A 19,552-nucleotide genomic window follows, 5' to 3' on the forward strand; every position below is an offset into this window, starting at 1 on the left:
ACGGCATTTGCAACACAGTTAGTTCATATTCCTTAAGGCGCTAAAGATTAGAGGTGTTACTTCAGGGTAACAATACCCCCCAAAAAAAGAGATAATGACGATAGATATCGGATAGGAAAAAAAGAGCAAGCCACACCAGAGCACCCCTCAACAGACTCAGCCTCTCATTTATTTACTAATTACTAAACACAAGAAAGAACAAGACATCTTTTTTTTCTAGTCTACGAGTTTATTTCTTACATTAATGACAATGTACACAATCAAAATCAGAACAAAATCACACAGTTGAGATAAAGGAAATGATTTTTCTTACCAAAACACGCACAAAAAAATTGACCAGAAAAATAAAAAATTTATAACAAATAATGAAAATACAACATAACTGCAAAGACAAACAGAAAACCCCCAAAAAATAAAGGGAAAAAAAATGTAACTGTATGGAAGAAACTGCAAACTCTTCTTGCACACACACACACACACACACATAGGTACTCAGACAAGTTTTTTCTCCAATAGCGCAGCATCATGTGCTAAGCTAGTGTCAGCATTCACAACTAGAATCTGACACATTCACACACACATACAGACATGCCTACATATACCGTACATGCAACAACACAATACATGGGCTGCCGCAGCCACTCACTAGGCTAAGCTAAGAGCAAAGACTCCACAGGACCAAGTGCACCATTCCTCTAGGGTGATAGGGGTTAATAATATAAGTTAGAGAGAGAGAGAGAGGGGGGGGGGGTGAGAGAGGGGGAGAGAATCTTCATCCATCTTTGGTTATCTTGTCACAGTGATTTTCTTTCGTGTGTGTTCAAATCTCAACTGCACTGCGTAAGTCATTAAGTCTCTAAGGGCATTAAAGCAGAACCGTCCAATTGCCCCCACCACCTTCCCCCAAACCTTAGAGTTGGATGTGTACTAGGGTACTAAGAGTCCATAAAATAAAATAAAAATATATATATATTAATAATAAAAATGGATGAAAAAAGAGAGGAGGAGGTCGAGGGTGGGTGTGATCATTTCATAAAATAAAAGACAAAGAACAGGGTACACAGGCAACTGGCACGCCCTTACACTACTCCAACCTGATACAATGAATGTGTTCGAACCAGAACAAGGAGCACAAGGATCCAAGAGGAAATCTGCGGGGGGGGGGGGGGGGGGGGGTAAATCATGGTGGTTCCTACTCGGGACTTCGCTTGTTCAGACATCCTGGTCAAACACAGCAACACACATGAATGACCTCAGGACAGAACAAAACAAAGACAAGCTGTCCTGCTCAGTCACTTGAAACGAATCGGTCGACACCAACAATTTGTTTTAGCAAAGTAAATGTCCCAGTTTCAAGTTTCTTAGAACACTGCAAGGTCATTCAAGAGGCAAGACCTACTTATTCATTGTCTGCCACTGACATAACGACAGGAGCCAGGAAGGCAGACAGCCTTAAACTCGACTCAAGTTCAAGAAATCACCATAGGGGATTCAAACCAGGGTCACATTCACCGCAGCCCAGCAAGACACCAACTTAGCTAAAAGACCGCCCCCTCCCAACGAACTCAGAATAAATATTCCTCTGACTGCACTACAACTTGACATGACACAAGAGAACTTCCACTGCGTATACTAGATGGACTTCCCACTATCCAACAGCTAAATGCTACAAAAACTATTCCAGCACAGGACAAAGTCAGGGCACGGAAGGGAAACCTGCAGGAACAACAACATTCAGTAAAGGAAGGGGAAAAGGTGAAGGGAAAAACAAACAAAAATCTGAACCCACGCAAAAACGTACAGTCCAAAATAAAGACAAGGAGTGTGAAAATAAGACCCAATTTAAAACTGGAGTGAAAACCGTAAAAACAAATAAATTACACAAGTAGCAAACTTCTCGGGCAAAACACTTTTTAATTTGAAGCAATTATTTGTATGTTATCAAATATCTATACTAGTGCATCTCTTTCATATTTAAAACACAAAAAAAAACGAAACAAGCAGCAACCACTCTTTGAGTGAAACAAAAACAAGTCGAGGGGAAAAAAAGAAACCAAAGGGAAACAATCCAGACAAAACACAGAAACCAACACAAATATTATTGCACAATGGACATGACATATCCAACAGTGTACTTCATCAAGAGGTAAAATGAAGCTTTATATCTTTTTTAACACGCATACTTCTTAATTGGATCTTCTGTGACAAAGTTCGTACAAAGTCAGTTAAGTTCCGACACATTTCTTTTTAATGCATTTCGCATACAAATTATTCCCACTTTACCCTCTACATTTCTCCTCCATTAACACATTCTCTCTGAGCAGCCCAAAGTGCACAACCTTCTATCAAATCCAAAAACTGTGCAAATACTGCATCAGCAGTCATTATTTACTTATCATAGAGGAAAATAACATTCTCTGGATTATGATTAACATTGACAGAGCATGGCGGAGCTTGTATTGTCTCTGAAAAGTTGGCACACAAAACTCAGAATATGTTCTCACTACACTAGTGACAAAAGTCTCTGTATTTGGCACAAATGCCCTTTGAACTGAAAAATTAAAAGCACTAGGATTTCACCTAAATCTTGAAATAATTGTCAAAATCACATCCTACACTGCACAAAGTAATTAGTAATCTTTCCAAATTTGCACTCATCTTCAAACAATGGCCTTAGTTGTCAAAGTATTGTAACTCGTGGCAACAGAAAAGGTCTTAAATGAGAAATAAAGAAAGACAAAAATAGAAAATAAAATGAGGACCCAAATCCAGTCACAATGAAGTCAACACCCATTTTTTCCAATGACTTCCATTTTGTACAAAACAGAAAAGAGCCACACATCCAAAGTACTTTGCATACATACACAGTAAATACACAAAGTAAGTAACATCATCACTTGGAAATATGATACAAAAGGAATTAATTAAAAATACAAACAAAGAAACAAATCCAAAGGATTCCTTGTGTCTTTGGAATGTTCTATATAAAAACAAACACAAATCTTGTCCACACCAGCAGGCAACAAGTCAATAAATAAGCCCCAGAAATTCTTTGCCCGGCTTCTCCCCTTTCCTTCTTGTTCCCGCCACATCCGGACACAACAGGCCAATTCATACCTAGCAAACTTTGTCAGAATAGCAAATAGGCTATCGTGAGAAGCAGTGTCAATCATGCTTGAACGTCCAAAATATATTTTAAAAAGTTTTTAATAGCTCTGCATGAACGGCAGCAGCACCCAACAGTAACCACTGACTTGACAGGGTGCCTTTTTTTTTGGGGGGGGGGGAGTTTATTTGGACTTTTAAAAATTCACATTATGTTCTAAATTTGTTCATAATCAAAGATTTGTACAACTGCAACAGAGCTGTGACATTCATATTATAACAAAGACGTGCTGGAAAATCCATCTATGAAATAATACACCGTGGCCATGTCAATTCAATGAAAGAGAAAACTAAGCATTTCCACTTAGCAGTCGAGCAATACCAACTTTTAAAAAACTGTAGGAATGATATTTCCACCAACCAACAATCTCAATGTTTACCAGTATTTCAATATATTTGAATGAAATGGCTCCAGCAGAACTCAGAGACACGACTCATGACAGATGTTCACCACATAAATTTGTTGAGACAAGATCAAACTACCACCCACGAAACAGGCTTACAGAAAAAGAAAGCATCTCAGAAACCATTTTCCAAAGACTGTCGGATGATAATACAACTGTTGCTAGAGACCCACACACACAAATATGTACTACAAGGTTAAAACATGAGAGAAAAGTCACACAAGAGTTTTTATCACAACTATACAGGCTTGTTACAAGTGGAATAAACCGACATATTTTTACAGCTACACATCTCTCAAAGTCTCCTGAGCGAGGAGAGAGAGTGCAGGGGGAGCAGTGGTAGCAGGAGGAACTAAGACTGGGACCAACATCCCACACACACACACATACACACACTTTGGGTCAGTTTGGTAAGGTAAGATCAGGCCATTAGCGTAACGCAAAGTCACATAGCAATAACGTTCCGTTACTTACACTTACAAAGATGACACCCAGCACACAATGCAAAAAGTTTCATCAAATCCCTACTATCTGATATAGTTTGATAAATTTCAGGTGGCCAGACTTTCTTTCATGGAGAGGCAAAAGCTACAATTTTGGCACAATTAGATAAAATCCTTCAAAATCAAAACACGTTGGATTTTCTAGATCATGACTGTGTTCGATTCGATGAAAATTGTGGCCAACAATATATCACTAATATCAGAGGCTACAATTTTGAGTCACATGACATTTCGGGGTCCGATTTTTTGTTAGCACTCAGAATGCGATAATTGTTTATGGACTTCCGTCGAATCTGATGAGGCACAGCAGAGGTGTATTCCACAGAGAGTGTACGAGAGCCAGCCCTCCATATGGTACCCAATCTGATCGTGCTGATCGAGCGTGTCCATTTGACCAATGGTCATCCCCCTCAAAGCAGACTGATCAAGAACAAGACATAAGAGAGGCCCATTCCTCCCTCCAACAGTTCCCTCTGGCACAGCTACTCAAAAGAAAAGAGGGTATCACACACCGTTTCTGAAATCTCCATCCAAATCTGGGCCAAGACCGACAGACATAATACAAGACCATACAGCGAAAAGCACCAAAGACCCTACTCGTCAAAACAGAATTCAGTTACTGACCTCCTGCTCTTCTGCAGCACCAAACTCCTTCTTAGCCCTCAAGACATCAGGAGAAAAAAAATGACAATTACACCAGAGCATCACTAAGGAAAGGTTAAAAATCTATTACAACAAAGGAGAATACCGTAACTGAAAAAAAAACCAATACAAAAAAAAAATTGAAGAAAGAGGTGAGAAAAAACAAACAGGAAGGGAGCGTGGGTAGGTGGGAGGGAGGGAGGGTGTGTACAGGACCAGAATGAAACAATAGTACACGACGGCTCACAAGTATACAAGTAATGTAATGTCAATAACGCTGTAGAATATCACAAGTCGGTTCTACCTCGTTCTGATGGGCAACATTGGAAAGAAATGCCCCCAAACGGACACTAGGTCACACATTCGCCCGAGATTCCAATTACAAAAAAGAATATGAGGAAAAAAATTATTTTTTAAAAACCAAAAAGCTCAACTCATTCATTAAAAAAATGTCATCATAGAATGTGCATTTCTCTCTCCGTCCTATTCTCATACAATAGCACTCTCTATCAACTATGTTCGTGTACGGTATACCACGTAGTCCGCAACATACCAGCCAGGACAAAGTGGGGAGTGGACAGCGACACAAGGAGGCCAGACCCTACTCTGGAGGCAAAAAGAAAAGACCCCCCCCCCCCCCTCCAATCCCTCTCGCATACATCGATGATCACAGCCATCCGTTTTCTCTTCCTTTGAGACATTACACCAACCCCACAGTGGCCACCATCCACATATGAGGTCAACATTGTTCAAAATAATGGTGGTGTTTTGGGAGGGGGGGACTTTTTACTTTTACCACCATGAATGGATTTCATTGGCTGCTCTGCTCCAGCCAAACCATCAACTATCTGCTGATTAAACGAGTCACTGAATGGGAGTCTATACGCACAGTCACGATGATGACAGCTTCCAATTTCCGGCCCCTTTACACTACTCTTGAGTTTATGGAGAAGAATTGTCTACACACTTTGGAAAATCTTAATGAAGTTTGATATATTTATTCATATATATAAAGAAAGAAATATTTATATATATAAATAGACATACAAATGTTTGCACATGCGAGTGTGTATGTGTGTATGGGTGTTCCTGCATGTCCTCACTGTGGGGTACAAATCTTCGAAACATGTTTAAGACAGTTGAGCCTAGTCTTGCATCTCAAAGGTAACATTAACACAAAATGAAGCATTTGTATTACGGTACTCCTCGAGAACTAATTGTTGTCCCTTGCCTTCCCTAAAACCAGTTTCACAAGAGAAGAGTCACTGTTCTACAACAACAACAAAAAAACAACCTAGAACAAGCTCGATATAAAATTACAAACGATTAGCTTTTAACTGCTTATTAATTAATTTCATCGATGTATATAAAGAACCATGACTTGTTTCCATAGGATTGTTCAGAAAAAGTCTCCTGCCTTCGCATTTAATTTGTACAAAGCAAACCAGAAGTCTAAGTACATAAATAGTGGGATTTCTAGGACAAATGCATAATAATCCCTGGAGTTTTCATGACGGAAAAGGGTTAAAAAATAATTCACTTAAAAAAAAAAAATCCTCCATAAGGACATCACCAACACAATATTACGTCTAATCTCACAAAGCTAAACGATCGTACTGTACATGATAGATGATCTAATTCAAATGTAGCGCATACGCGCAGAAACCTCTTTCCCCCTTTTCACATGGAGTACCCTCCCAAAAAAATACATATGAAACCATGGCCTCGGGCAAAAACCAAGTACATCATACTGATCCATATTACATGAGAACATCGCAAAAGTGTATCAAGTATTCTTAATGGTCCCAGCAACAAGGTTCCCTCAAAATGCATAGAAAAAGTCTGGTTTTTATTTCCATATTTTTTTAGTTTGGGTAATTTTCTTTTTGCAATAGTTGATTCTGGGGGGGGGGGGGGGGGTTAGTAGGGAGTGGTGGTTAAAAAAAACCTGTAACATAGATGTTCGCCCGAGACCATGGAAATGTGTACAATATACCATTTGAGTTCTACCCCACTAACCTCGAACTAAACCAAGCAAATCATAAATATATGAATGAACGAGTGTATGTGTGGCCGACAGCCTATATGGTCCTCTGTGCGTCTCAAGACATTCCTTCGCTCTACGAGTTGAGAGTGGGGGCGTTGCCTGCCGCCCCACCACCGCCTTGAACTCCAGACTCCACGGGTTTCGGTGAGGTACCAGCAGTAGCCGGTGTCTTGCTGCCCGAATCATCACCCCCAGAGTCCTGGCTGGTCACGACCCACACTGTAGGACACACAACAGTGCCACAGTAGGAATGGGAGGGGACGGAGGGAGAAAAAGAAAATAGAAACACTCAGTCATCTTGAATGTGAAAACATTGGGACTGTATAGGATCAATGGTATTTGGTCATCTTAAGACTTAACAACATAAGGACTGCATCAAATCATATAGTCAAATTCACAGGCACTTGAAAGATAAGAACTAATACAATCAAACAGCATAACAATTTCCTTTAGATTCCAAAACTAACATATCTTTATAATTGTAGAAGACCATAAAACTTGACAAAAAGCTGATGAGAATAACAAACTATCAATGTTAACTATGCAGATCAGAATTACTCGTAACAATAGGGGGAAAATAATTTACATTAAGGGTCTATTAACACAGGTAGTATGTTGCTAAGAAAAGAAACAGTTATGTGAGCGCCTAGGCTCAAAATGTAAAATGTCCACCAACCAACCACTTAGTTAAGTTTTCTAGATTTTCAAAACAATATAAATTTTCCATGAAATTTTAAACATTCTACTTAGTTTAAGCTTTCAACAAAAAGTATTTCCTATACCAAAAAGTGTATGGATTTCTAGGAAAGGTGTTGCTGCGTAGCAGCCTGATACAATTTCACAATGAAAATTTTGTATTCCACACAGATCATACATACTAATGACTTTCCATTACTTTAAAAGCATGAATGCAGGCAGTTTATGAATTATGTTTAGTTTTAATTTTAGTAGAGGTTTTATGGCGCTCGCAAGTGCATTAGGTCATGTGAGCGCCAGAAAATTAAGTTTTTTGTTTTAGTAGAGAATTTACGGTGCTCGCAACTGCATAATAAGGCCATATGAGCACCAGAAGATTAGAGGTGTTACAAGAGAGTAACAAACATAAAAAAGAAGAAGGGGAGATCAGGACCACAGACGTTTCATAGGAAAGAAGAGGCAAACCACACTAGAGCACCCGCCAACCACCCACTCGAATTATGCTACCAATCATATCATTCCCAAAGTCAGTCAAGGAAAAGGAAAAAATTATAACAGCTCTGGAGACGTATCATCTTCTTTTTACATTCACAAGGCAGAAGAGAGGACAACACATTGGAGAGGTGGCAGAATGGAAGAGAAATTAACTACAACTCAGTCAGCGAGACATGGTTACACTTCACAAGAAAACAGATTCGAACAATGGTTAAAAAACAGAAAAGAAGTAGGTGGGAGGGATTCCACCACAGCTTCCAGAAACATCCAGTGGGAAGAGGGTTAAATCTTAACAGTCAGCAGGGAACACATCAGCCGTTCAGGGGCACAACATGCTAGAGTGGGACTTATTCCTCATCTTCCTCACAGATAAACACTATAGAACAAGAGATTTAAACATAGAAACATTTACACACAAGGATACAACCTGAAAAGATATCAATGGCTTCAACAACAAAAAAAACCCAAAAATTAACTATACTAGCGGACAAAGTAGATACCCAGAAGGCCAGTATTTTAAACCACAAAACTCGGTAACGGTTAAATTCCCCATAAACAGTATTACAGGTAGGAGCAACAGAAACAGGAAGACACAATAAAAGGAAGGGAAGAACGAAAAGTAAGAGAGAAAAGGTTTCTAGGAACACTGTAACAATAATGACCATAAAGTCCTGCAAGAGCTAGATGGTGTTGGATTTTCAGGCAAACACAATAATGACCATCTTAGAGAGAGAAAAAAAGCAAGAGAGACAGATAGTAGATTGGTATTAAGAGACACAAGAGGCAGCACAGAAGTAGGATTTACCAGTAGCCCCCACACCCTCCTCCCCTCCAAACACCCATAAAACAGGCAAAAAACAAATAGAAAGAGCAAACTACACCAGAATACTCTCTGCCTTAGTCTCGAATAAAACTGGAAACCGAAAAAAGACAACACAATATAAGCCACAAAAGTAAAACACCAGATTCAGTCAAAACTCCTATTTACATCCTGCTTAAGTAGGGCACATATGACAGGCTTCCACGCACACTGTGGGGCAACAGGTACAGCAGACAGACAAACATTCCAAACCATTTAAAATGAAATGATACGTCAGAACTGTTCGCTCATCCATCACTATTTGAAAGCCCATCATTTACACCCAGGGGGGGGGGGAAACTCACTGGGGTTGAGGGTTTTTTTATGACTTCCGATAAAACAATGCCAAGAAATACTCTACTGTTTCATCAAAGAGTCTCTACTACTATCTTAAAGTTCAATAAATTTAAGAAACAGGAGTTTTTTATAACCAAATGCATCTCAATATAACAAAAGACCTTTTTTTTACTGAGGCAGGAGTATTTTGAATAAAGATAATTTAAACTGTATTCATTTAATTTTGACTTAAAGAAAGTAATAGTTTACAAAGAGAACAAAATTTTATTTTTTAAATATGTAACATTCATGTCATGCCCAAGTGGCCAAGTCTGAGATTTGTATTTTTTAAAAGAAAGCTATGTCTGGTCAAAAGACCCTACAGCATGTGTAGATGTTACCTCATTGCAGTAGCAAAAGAAATATACGCACTTTTTAAAAAGTATCAGCTCTAACAATTTCACAAAATGTTCATAATTGAAAGAATAGAATCAAATTATTTTAATTTTGTCTCCAGTTCAAGTTTTTTTAAAATTACATTGACAATATTGCCACTGATATTTTTCATCAGTAAAAACATGTTTGACTCTACAGCTAGTCTGAAAGAACACAGACTGAATGAAGAAGGAAGTCTAAGGTATAATTTTATTTTAACTTACACACAAAGCCCTGCCTTTTCACAAAGGAAGGTAAAGTAATCTGCACTCAAAATAAAAGACAAATGCGAAACAATGGCAAATGCGGAACAAGAGACCATCTCCCCCTCCATTTTCCGGCAAGTTGTACAGCGTGTGCACACATAAAAATAACTACCAAAAACGAGTGAAATTGAAAAGTACTACATGTGCTCTCTAATCTGTACAGGATATAGCGTGAACTGAAAGCAGTTTACAGACACACAATAAAAAAGAAAGACTTTTTTTTTAAAAATTATATAACATAAAGAAAGATATTGAAAAGAAGAGAGAAGTAATACTAACGAACTACACAGTCAATTACAGAATGAAATATGTTGCCCTCTGCACATTGCCACTCAGAATTCTTAAAGTTTTTTCGCTTTTATTGCCAATTGTTTGTCCCCTTCTAATCAAATTTCTGCATGCTTTTATTGTCTCGGAACATAAAATTTTAATAATAAATTTTATCCATATAAAGAACCTATGCTAGAGCTAAAAAAACCTCAGCTAAGTAAAAAAGAGAAAATGACTAAATAAAATTGTAAAGTAAGAGCCAAAAAACAAAGCTTGAAAAGCTATAGCTTTTAATCTTTCGATATACTGGCATCATTTCAGCAAAAACTGGACCTCACAATACCTGGAAACTGGAACTCTTGAACAGAGAAACTGGAACTCTAAAACATACAAATCAAGTCTTGTGTGCTCTCTACCAAACATTTAATTGAGTCACTTTCGGGCTAAAATAATACCCAATGTTGTCATTCGACATGGGGCATTTACACTATGGTCCTTTCAAACTTCTCTTTGCAGTCAAATAAGAGCACACAATATCGACTCATTGAAGTAACATAGGCCTAAACGTGTCCAATTTGATCTTTTCGTTCACCATTCTGCTATCCATACACAAACATACAGCCAAGCCAAGAACCGAAAAAGTAATAAGTGTACATACTGATCAATAACTACCTTTCTCTTCTCGAATTAAGGGGAAACGGTGATCTGCATTTCACTCCCAGAACACACAAAATAATTCACACAAGAAGAGAAAACCACTGTGCATTTTAAAAAAACAAACCATTGTGACTTTTACTATTCAAGTAATGAACCAGAATTTTTTTCATTTTCCTTCCTCCGATTTCAAACCTTTCAAATCACACAATTGTGTCCATAACCAAATGTATGTGCCTACACTCTGAACTTTTTATGGAACCAAATATCGCAAGGCGTGCATGCATGATTAAACTCAGGAATACAACCCAAAAAAAACACACAAAAAAACCAGCAGAGTCAAAAATAGAGTTTAAGATGCCATAGATAGCACCACAAACTTAAAATAACACACATATGTCTCACGAAAAAGACAAATTATAATGTGAAGTGTTATGACAAAAGCCACTTGTCAACAGTAAATCTAAAGCACAGTACATGCACTTTATTTCTCTTTAAGTTAATACAACGAAAAACGTTTGTGAAATAAAATACTGTTCATTTATTACTACATAACAGTAGTGGAATTTCTAGAAGAAATTATTCTGTTTCATTGGTGTGTCAACAATAACCCTCTATTTTCAATTAGTGTGAATTAAAACATATTGTGAAAAAATATCTTTCTAAATTTAGACCAAGAAAAATATCAATGTTTAAACATTTTACTGTGAGCTCCCTTGCAATATAAACAGTTCACTATTCGTCTTTGTTCACTTTGTTTTCCTTTGCTTACTGCAATTTACTGATTTGTTTTTACCAAAATACTCCATATACTTTCTTCTGTTTGCTTTTTCCTTTTTACATAAACAACTAACATAGCAATTGGAACTTAAAACTAAAGAAAACAAACGATTTACATTGACAGCTCTTCCATTATATTCAAGTGCTGCTGCCCATGGGAGCCCTTGAGCTTGGGAGACTTTATATTTATAATTACAACTATGCTAGAGACGTGCATTGGCAATCACTTTTTTTGAAAGTCATAATTTGAATTTTGACCAAACAGAAAATGTTTCCATCCCTGCACACAGGAGCACTCAGGAAGCACACAGGAAGCACAAATTGTGTAACTGTACTAGTTAGAGAGTGACAATGATTATACTTTATATTTCTGATTACACGTTTTATTTCCGCTTACATGTTTTATTTCCTTCTCTTTAACTGTTATAGATGCTTTAGCTCTTGCACTTCTCCTGACAGACTACTAAGGTATGGATCTTCAGTGTCACTTCCTTCTTTCATTTGCTCTTAGGAAGTGCTGAACAAACAGCTTGTAACACATGAATCTATCAAAGAAAAGCTTTCAACAAACAGAATATACAGATCCCCCATGCTCCACCAGTGTTATTATTATCAAGAAATTTAAAAGTCAACTTCTAAAGGACTAAATATATTCCCATATCATACAGGCTATTGCACACAGAAAAACAAACTGTTGCTTTGAAAATATAAATTATTCAAATGAGTATTAAAAAAAAAAAATCAATTAAAAATGAGAAACAATGTAAGGCACTGAATATGTTGGCTAAAAAAAAAAGTTAAAAGTTATAAAGTAAGTACACAAAAAGGACAGTCAAAGCATCTACAGTGACAGCAAGTGATATTTATTCACCCTTAGCCTTCAGTCGCCCATACTGTAAGCATTTGAAAGCCGCAGCGGACACGGGGAGGTAAAACGAAAGTCAATAAACATTCAACTTGACACTAAAAAAATACAACAAACACCACACACACAACAAAACAAATTTATTCCTGCTGCTGCTGCCCAATTGAAAAAAACAACAACTTAACACCTTTTATTGACTTTGTTATGAAAAGATAATTATCAAAATAAGTCCAAAATGTGCCTTTATGCGTCAATAACACTGAAAGGCAGAATTAAAAACCATTGCACAATATATATCAACCCCACTGTAACTACAAATATAGTTCAATCTAATTACGCACCCTTGCTGCCCTTAATTTTCAATTTTCAAGTCCTGGCGAAATGAGGTCATCATGTTGTCAACTCGCCACAAATTACACTTAAAGGGAAACTTTCAAGTCTTTTATCAAAGAGGAAGACAAACTGACAGGTGCATATTTTAGCAGCTCATGTTTATAAAAAATTTAGAAACAAACCCAAATGGACCCCCTACAACAGTGCTCCCTCTGCTTGCTTTCACATTCTTTCATGTTCACAGAGATAGAGGACAGGCCATTCATTGGGCAACTCAGTAACCTGTAAATTTTTCAAACCTTTCGGCAAATTTTCCTAGGACACAATCCAAGTCATTATTGGAGTAACATGTCCAGTTACAGTTGGTTTACTAAGCACATCAGTAAAATGCAAATATCTACAGAGGAGTCCTCAAGAAAGGCTTCTCTTCCAGCTATGTCACCTCCCAGCATAAAAACAATCTGCACGAAATTGCAGGTGAAATGACACATGAAAGCAAGAGTCTACAGTAAGAAGGCATATAGACTTACACTTACAAAGTCTGCTGGGGTTACAATATGAGGATTTACATAATGCCAGCCACAGGCGACATTACACTGCATTGAGCGTAATGCAACACACTCGACAAAATAGCCATGAAGGAGAAAAGAAGGACCAGTACTCTGGAAGTCTCTTATTGATACGACATATTATTATGGGAAGAGTAAGAGGGCACAACACAGAGTGCTACAGCTTGCATAGATTCACAACACCAGACACAAATATGCACACGCATCACAGTGCGCTCAGTGCTGGTTTCTCTAAAGAAGAAGACCACTGGGCTATAACTTATGCACTTCAGAAATCTTTTTAAAGTGCACCGTTAGTCATATTCTACAATTAATTCAAAGACAGCCATGCACAGAGGTACAAAGCACAGGCCTGAAACAATATGACTGGAAGCCGATCACAGAAATCTGACTATAGCACCTCTTAGGCCAAGAACAGAAGAACAAAATGAGAACAGGAACACAATGACAAGAAAAAGAGAAAAAACTGCAGCTACTGTTGGCACAAAACACAGCTTGCAAAAGTTTGTCTTCCGGACTCTACTTTGTCTATTATCTGTGCACTAATTTTATAATTATTAGATCTAATTTTCACAATATGATCAATTGATATTTTTTTACGACTTGCTTTAATTTTTTTTCACAAACAGATCCACTTTTTAAGACCACGACACGGTCAAGTTTTTCTTTACGACATAATTTATTTTATAGCACGAGTTCCAGCAACAGTAGGTGCATTTCATTATAGCACTACACACATCTCAGTATATCATTTTGCAGTATGATACTTTGATTTTGAGATAAAACATAAAAAGAAAGGCGAGCAAACTAGATGTTAATTCTTGACCTTACAGGAACACAAAATAAAGCTCAAACTGAACACATGTGGTTCTTACACACATTAAAAAAACCACCTGTAGAGTCATCATTTTGTGCTATTGGGTGCCAACATTACTGGTTTTAATACCAACTAACAAACGGCATTTCTCTGACAATTATTTCAAAATAAGAAAACACACAACTAGATATTTATATCTTGAGCAAAATCCCTTAAATTCTCTTCTGACCTTCTGAGTGAAGTGACTACCAACGTGATAGCTAGTCCAGAGCAATTTTTTTTTGTTCCTTTACAACTTTGCTTTTGTTTTTTGAACAGCTGTTCTCATGAGACTAGAGGTTACTATATAATATATAAAAAGCTCTTTACATGGCTGCAACAGGTTCACAAAGTCTGAGTGGAAAACGCAAGTTTGTAACCTGTTAGGAATGATGTTTATTCAAATAAAAAATTCAGCTCATTAAAAAAAAGTTCATTTTTGTGAGTTTCCAGGACCAATTGCACTAAATTCAGTTATATAAAACAAACCCCGGCCCAGCTCAACCTGCACCTCCTTCACCCTTTTTTCTATGCAATTGTCTGAAAAATACTATTCCAAACAGAAAATATATGGGTAACAATAACATTTGCCTTTGACATCTACCCTGCATTATCTAAACAAAACAAGAGGTAGGGAACATTAAGTTTGGACTGTAAACTTTCAGTTCTAGGTATCACAACCCAAATGACAAGCAACAAAAAGTTAATAACTAAAAGTAAACGAAAAAGAAAAAACTGAACTTACCAACAATAATGATAATTATGACAAGAATAACTGCAATAAGAATGGCCCACATCTGCAAATAACGTTACAACATCAAATATTATCACATCTACAGGCGAATTAACCAGCAGAATAAATAAACCAAGGAGAAATAAAACTACACAAAAATGCACATAAAGAGCTCAGAAAAACAAGGGTTAGAGTTAAACTGAAGCACAGGAAAGGTAACTACAACAACAAACCTAACTACATCTACACAAGAACATGGCTCACACAGTGCAAAAAAATACACAAACAGTTCAGGAAAACAAGGGTTAGAGTTAAACTGAATGCACAAGAAAGGAAACTAAGACAACAAACCTCACTACATGTACAGAAGAACATGGCTCACACAGTGCGTGCAGTGCGTCAATTGAAAAGTACACAGGCAAAAACATCTCATGACTTGACTTCCTATCGGACTAAAGGCACCATTGATATAGAATTTACTTTTAAAGTACACCTGTTTCTCTTCCAACACTTAAGCATGTTCATGTTTGAAAGTTCAAAAGAGAGAATGAGGCTACCTCAACTGCTATCTAACACAGAGAGCTAAAAAGCCGACTCATTTTTCCATCACAAAGAAAGTGCTTCTGTACATCATATATATAGAAAATTAAAAACAAACCCACCAAGAGACAAATTCTTTTACGAATAAAAAAGTAACAGATAAAAAAAGGAGTGACATTCTAGTTTGTTCTAAGAATATACTACAAAATTTCACTTCCTCCTTCACCCACCCCCTACAATTTTTTACTTTCAGTTTTACATTCCCTTGATGTTGTTTTATAAGCTTCTTTCTCTTACATTTAGATTGCCCCCATTCCCATGCCATCAGGACTACGCTAGACTTTGCCAAAAAAATAAAAAAAGCAAGTCTATATCTGTAGAACATATTTTTAAAAATTAAAATATATTTTAAAATTACGTTACGCAAAACTAAACAAAACATAATTCAAACTTAATATTAAAGCCGACACCACTGCTCGCACTGCATGAACCTGAACAAAGTACAGAAGAGACAGACACAGGCATGCAAGTTCACAGCAGTGAGTGAGTGTGTTAATCCGCGCCGCTACAACTGGCGCCAAGAGTGAGAGAAGAAAGCTCTCCCCCGGCCTATCTAACAGAGTGACAACACCCACAAGATCACAACAGTCAGCCAATGAAGGGGAGGAGGCAGCACAACCATAGCGAGCGTGCCGCCAACCCCTTCACTCACCAATGATAATTATGACAATGACTCCAATGATAGCCCCCAGGATCAACATCATCTGTGAAATGGTCATGGCCCGATCAACAGCTGAATCTCTAGCGTGTATAATAAACAATGATTCGGTTCGAGCCTACATCAAGTCCACCTGTGTACAGAGGTGCCACTAACCATGAACCTATGAATTCAAAAACGTTGTTCTTACCCACATTCACCTGAATGCAGGACAATTAATGGTGACCACACCTACGAATTCAAATCCACCGTTTCTTCTTATATTGACTTCCAAGGTGGGTCAGTCATTTGTACATCTGTTCAATTATTCTTTAAAAGAGGTCATCAAGAAAAGTTCCATCAAAAACATAAATTGACTTCCTTTTAGATTATGTAAATGAACTAACTGCTGTTCAAATTATGTGAGCCGCTCGTCCGGTCTCCCTCTTGTATTTCGTGTCTTAAGACCATCACAGATAGAATTCCTAACAGTATGTCTTTGCAATCATTCAAATCGCATTGAAAAACTTACACAAAAACTTATCACATATCTCATCATTAGCAAAGTGCAATTACAAAAGACCATACTTGTGTTTTAGTTCTAGCAAGGTCTATTTTACCACCATTCCAGTGAATGGGTTCATCAATGAAGCAAAAGGAGGCTAAATTTCCACAACCACCCTGAGTCGACTTGTGCCTCAAATTTACATGAGGACATCTTGCCAGTGAAAGACAAGGTCTGCAATTCATCTATTGAGCCCATCTACCAGAAGCACCACAATATAAAGGTATAAATACAAAACCATACGCAAAAAAAACTACCCAAGACAAGGGTAGTTTCTTTACAAAAATATTCTAAACCCAATCCTAAATTAATAGTTCCAAGATAGTTCCCATGAACAAATTTATGATAAGACATTCCTATTGAGCTTAAATTTTTGCTCAATCATATGAGCATTTCATAAATACATATTCGGCCCGAATTTATTTTGAGTAAAGAAAGCATGTCGCCACAATATGTATGTATGTATGTAGTATAGGGTTTTACAGCGCTCGCAACTGCTAAGGTCATATGAGCGCGCGAAACACAAGTTGTTTACTTTCGCAAAAGTTCACTCCACGATTGGTTAACTAATTGACTTTAAAATGCTAAAATGTCAAAATATTAAAATTCAGTATAAATATATTTGTGATTTAAAAACTCTTATAGGTAACAATAAAAATTTTTAATAGTACGTTTTCATTTTTCATTTTACAACTTGCCATAAAGGCCAATGGCCTTTATAAAATTCAAAATTCTGCTGGGAACAAGGACGGAAAAAATATCTTGCAATTTCTTGCATTTATAATATTTCCTTCGGATCTCTCCAAAGTCTAGACATTCGGTTAAGATGTGTCTAATGGTAAAATCTGTGTTGCATCTGACACAGAACGGCTTCTCGTCTCCCTGTAGGAGGTATTTGTGGGTCAGGGCCGTGTGTCCGATGCGCAATCGAGTAAAAATGACTTCGTCTCTTCTGGAGAGGTCCGAAGGACTTCGCTGTTCTAGTTTGGGTTTTATTTCATATAGTTTATTATTTTTCTGGTTTTCCCAGTGGCTCTCCCACAGACTGGAGTCGCCACAATATCATCAGTCATTTAGAATAAGGAAAGAAAACATTGCGGACAGACAGAAACAGAGAAATAGTAGAAAGCAGAACCCACAACTTCTGACGACCCATCCAGAAATATGCCTTGGTTGAAACACCCACCCACTGAGAATCAACAAGTCCAATATTTGCTATGGTATTTCAAATGGAAAGAATATTAATGAGGCACCTACCTTGCAGTTCTTCCACCAATACTTTCGTTTTAGTTTGCCTGCACTTGCTTCAAACTGTGATGCTCCTGCCTGGAGGGCCTCTGAGAATAGTAAAACAAGAACAAACACAGTTACACCACCAGGCAATCATAACTCACTCATTCGACTACTCCAAATCACCAAATACCATCACAGGCATTGATGAAAAAAATGGGGGAAAAAAAGTTATTATTAGTGCATGACTGTGTACGTTTGTGTGTGTGTGTGGGGGGGGGGGGGGGGAGTATTAAAGTATGAAAAAAAGCAAATATACTGGGGAAAATTCATTTTAAAAAACATAGTTAACTGAATCTTAGCTCAGAATATTCAATATTTTCTGTTCCTTTCGAGAAAATGGGCATACCCTTGAAACACTATGAGAAAGAAATAGTTAAAAAAGTAGATCTACAACACATTATACAAAAGACAAACATATTAGAAAAAAAAATGAATTTCGTACATACCTGCTCTATCATCTAACTGTGAAATTTTCTGATCTCTGTCTAGTACTTTTTCCACATTCACTCGCATGATATCCACAACCTGTGAAGCAGAAAAAAGCAAAACAAAAAAAATATAGCCAAAAACAATAAAACACTCTCACCAGAGAACACTTAAGCTATTTATAAAAGAAAAACTATCACATTTCACATTTTCAATATACATACAGTATCACTCAGCATAGTACAGAGCACTCTATTAACCCTTTCAGACATTTACTGCCAATATGCTGGCAATTACATAAATATTCCATCAATGAAGTGCGCCGCGGCGATCATACGGAATTCTGTGGCTAAACAGAAAAGGAAATCTTCTGTGTTGAGTTACGAACTTGCGGACTTCCTCTTTCGTTATAAAAACGATTCACATCTCAGCTTTCACAACTTTGTAGTAGGCGTTTTGAATTTGATAGAACAATCTATAATTACACCATGGATTCAGATGATGAAAAACCAAGAAGTTGTGACGAAAGTGACATTCACACAACATACATGCACTCTAAAACAAACCTTTTTTTCCCAACCTAATACTTATATAATTTGCAGAAACCATTTCTGAACAAGAAAGTAAGAGTTGAAGGTTCTTGTACATCAACCATTTTTTTTTTTAAAGCCTTTTCCCTGAACAAGATTTATTTTTTAGTGCTCTTGCTCAGGAAGGCCACAATCTAAGGTGTGACAAAACTGGGTGACCACCATCCGAAAGGGTTAATTAAACCAATAGAGCACCCTCAGCATAAATAACTAAATTGTTTCTATTCTTATTATTATAAAGATTATTCTAAATTGTCCTACTGCTTGTCTGTTTTAATGAACATAGAGAAGGTCAATCATTAGTCCTTTATTGGACTTATTTTTTCGAATAACTGCTCAAGGAATTCTTAGGTTGTTAAGATGTTATGATTGTGGTCTCACTGACTTTTTTGTATTTTTATTTAAAGGGAATGTAGCATTCAAATTTCGAGGAAAACAACGGAGACGGATTTTTATAATACAGAGCTTAAGAATTCATTAAGTTGTAGTTTTCACTCTACTAATCGTTATAATATACTCAAGAAACGAGTCACTGCTTTCCAATTCCACTTTTTAAAAATGGGAGTGTCTATTCTTCAGTATTGGTTCAGAGC

The 19,552-nt window shown here is 37.2% G+C and overlaps 1 protein-coding gene across 4 annotated transcripts in view; it reads right to left on the reverse strand.

Moving 5' to 3' along the window:
• Positions 1 to 208: 208 nt before the first annotated feature.
• Positions 209 to 19,552, reverse strand: part of LOC100533331 (synaptobrevin) — a 29,832-nt gene continuing 10,488 nt past the window's right edge. Inside the window, 6 exon segments of one of the 4 annotated variants that reach the window (NM_001204628.1) lie at positions 6,648 to 6,859; positions 6,861 to 6,866; positions 6,868 to 6,980; positions 16,101 to 16,152; positions 17,908 to 17,987; positions 18,390 to 18,468. In NM_001204628.1, the coding sequence (NP_001191557.1) occupies positions 6,740 to 6,859; positions 6,861 to 6,866; positions 6,868 to 6,980; positions 16,101 to 16,152; positions 17,908 to 17,987; positions 18,390 to 18,468 (450 nt within the window). In that variant the 3' untranslated portion in view covers positions 6,648 to 6,739. 4 annotated transcript variants of the gene reach the window in all.

This window comes from Aplysia californica, unplaced genomic scaffold, assembly GCF_000002075.1.
Source record: "Aplysia californica isolate F4 #8 unplaced genomic scaffold, AplCal3.0 scaffold00873, whole genome shotgun sequence".
NCBI lineage: Eukaryota > Metazoa > Mollusca > Gastropoda > Aplysiida > Aplysiidae > Aplysia > Aplysia californica.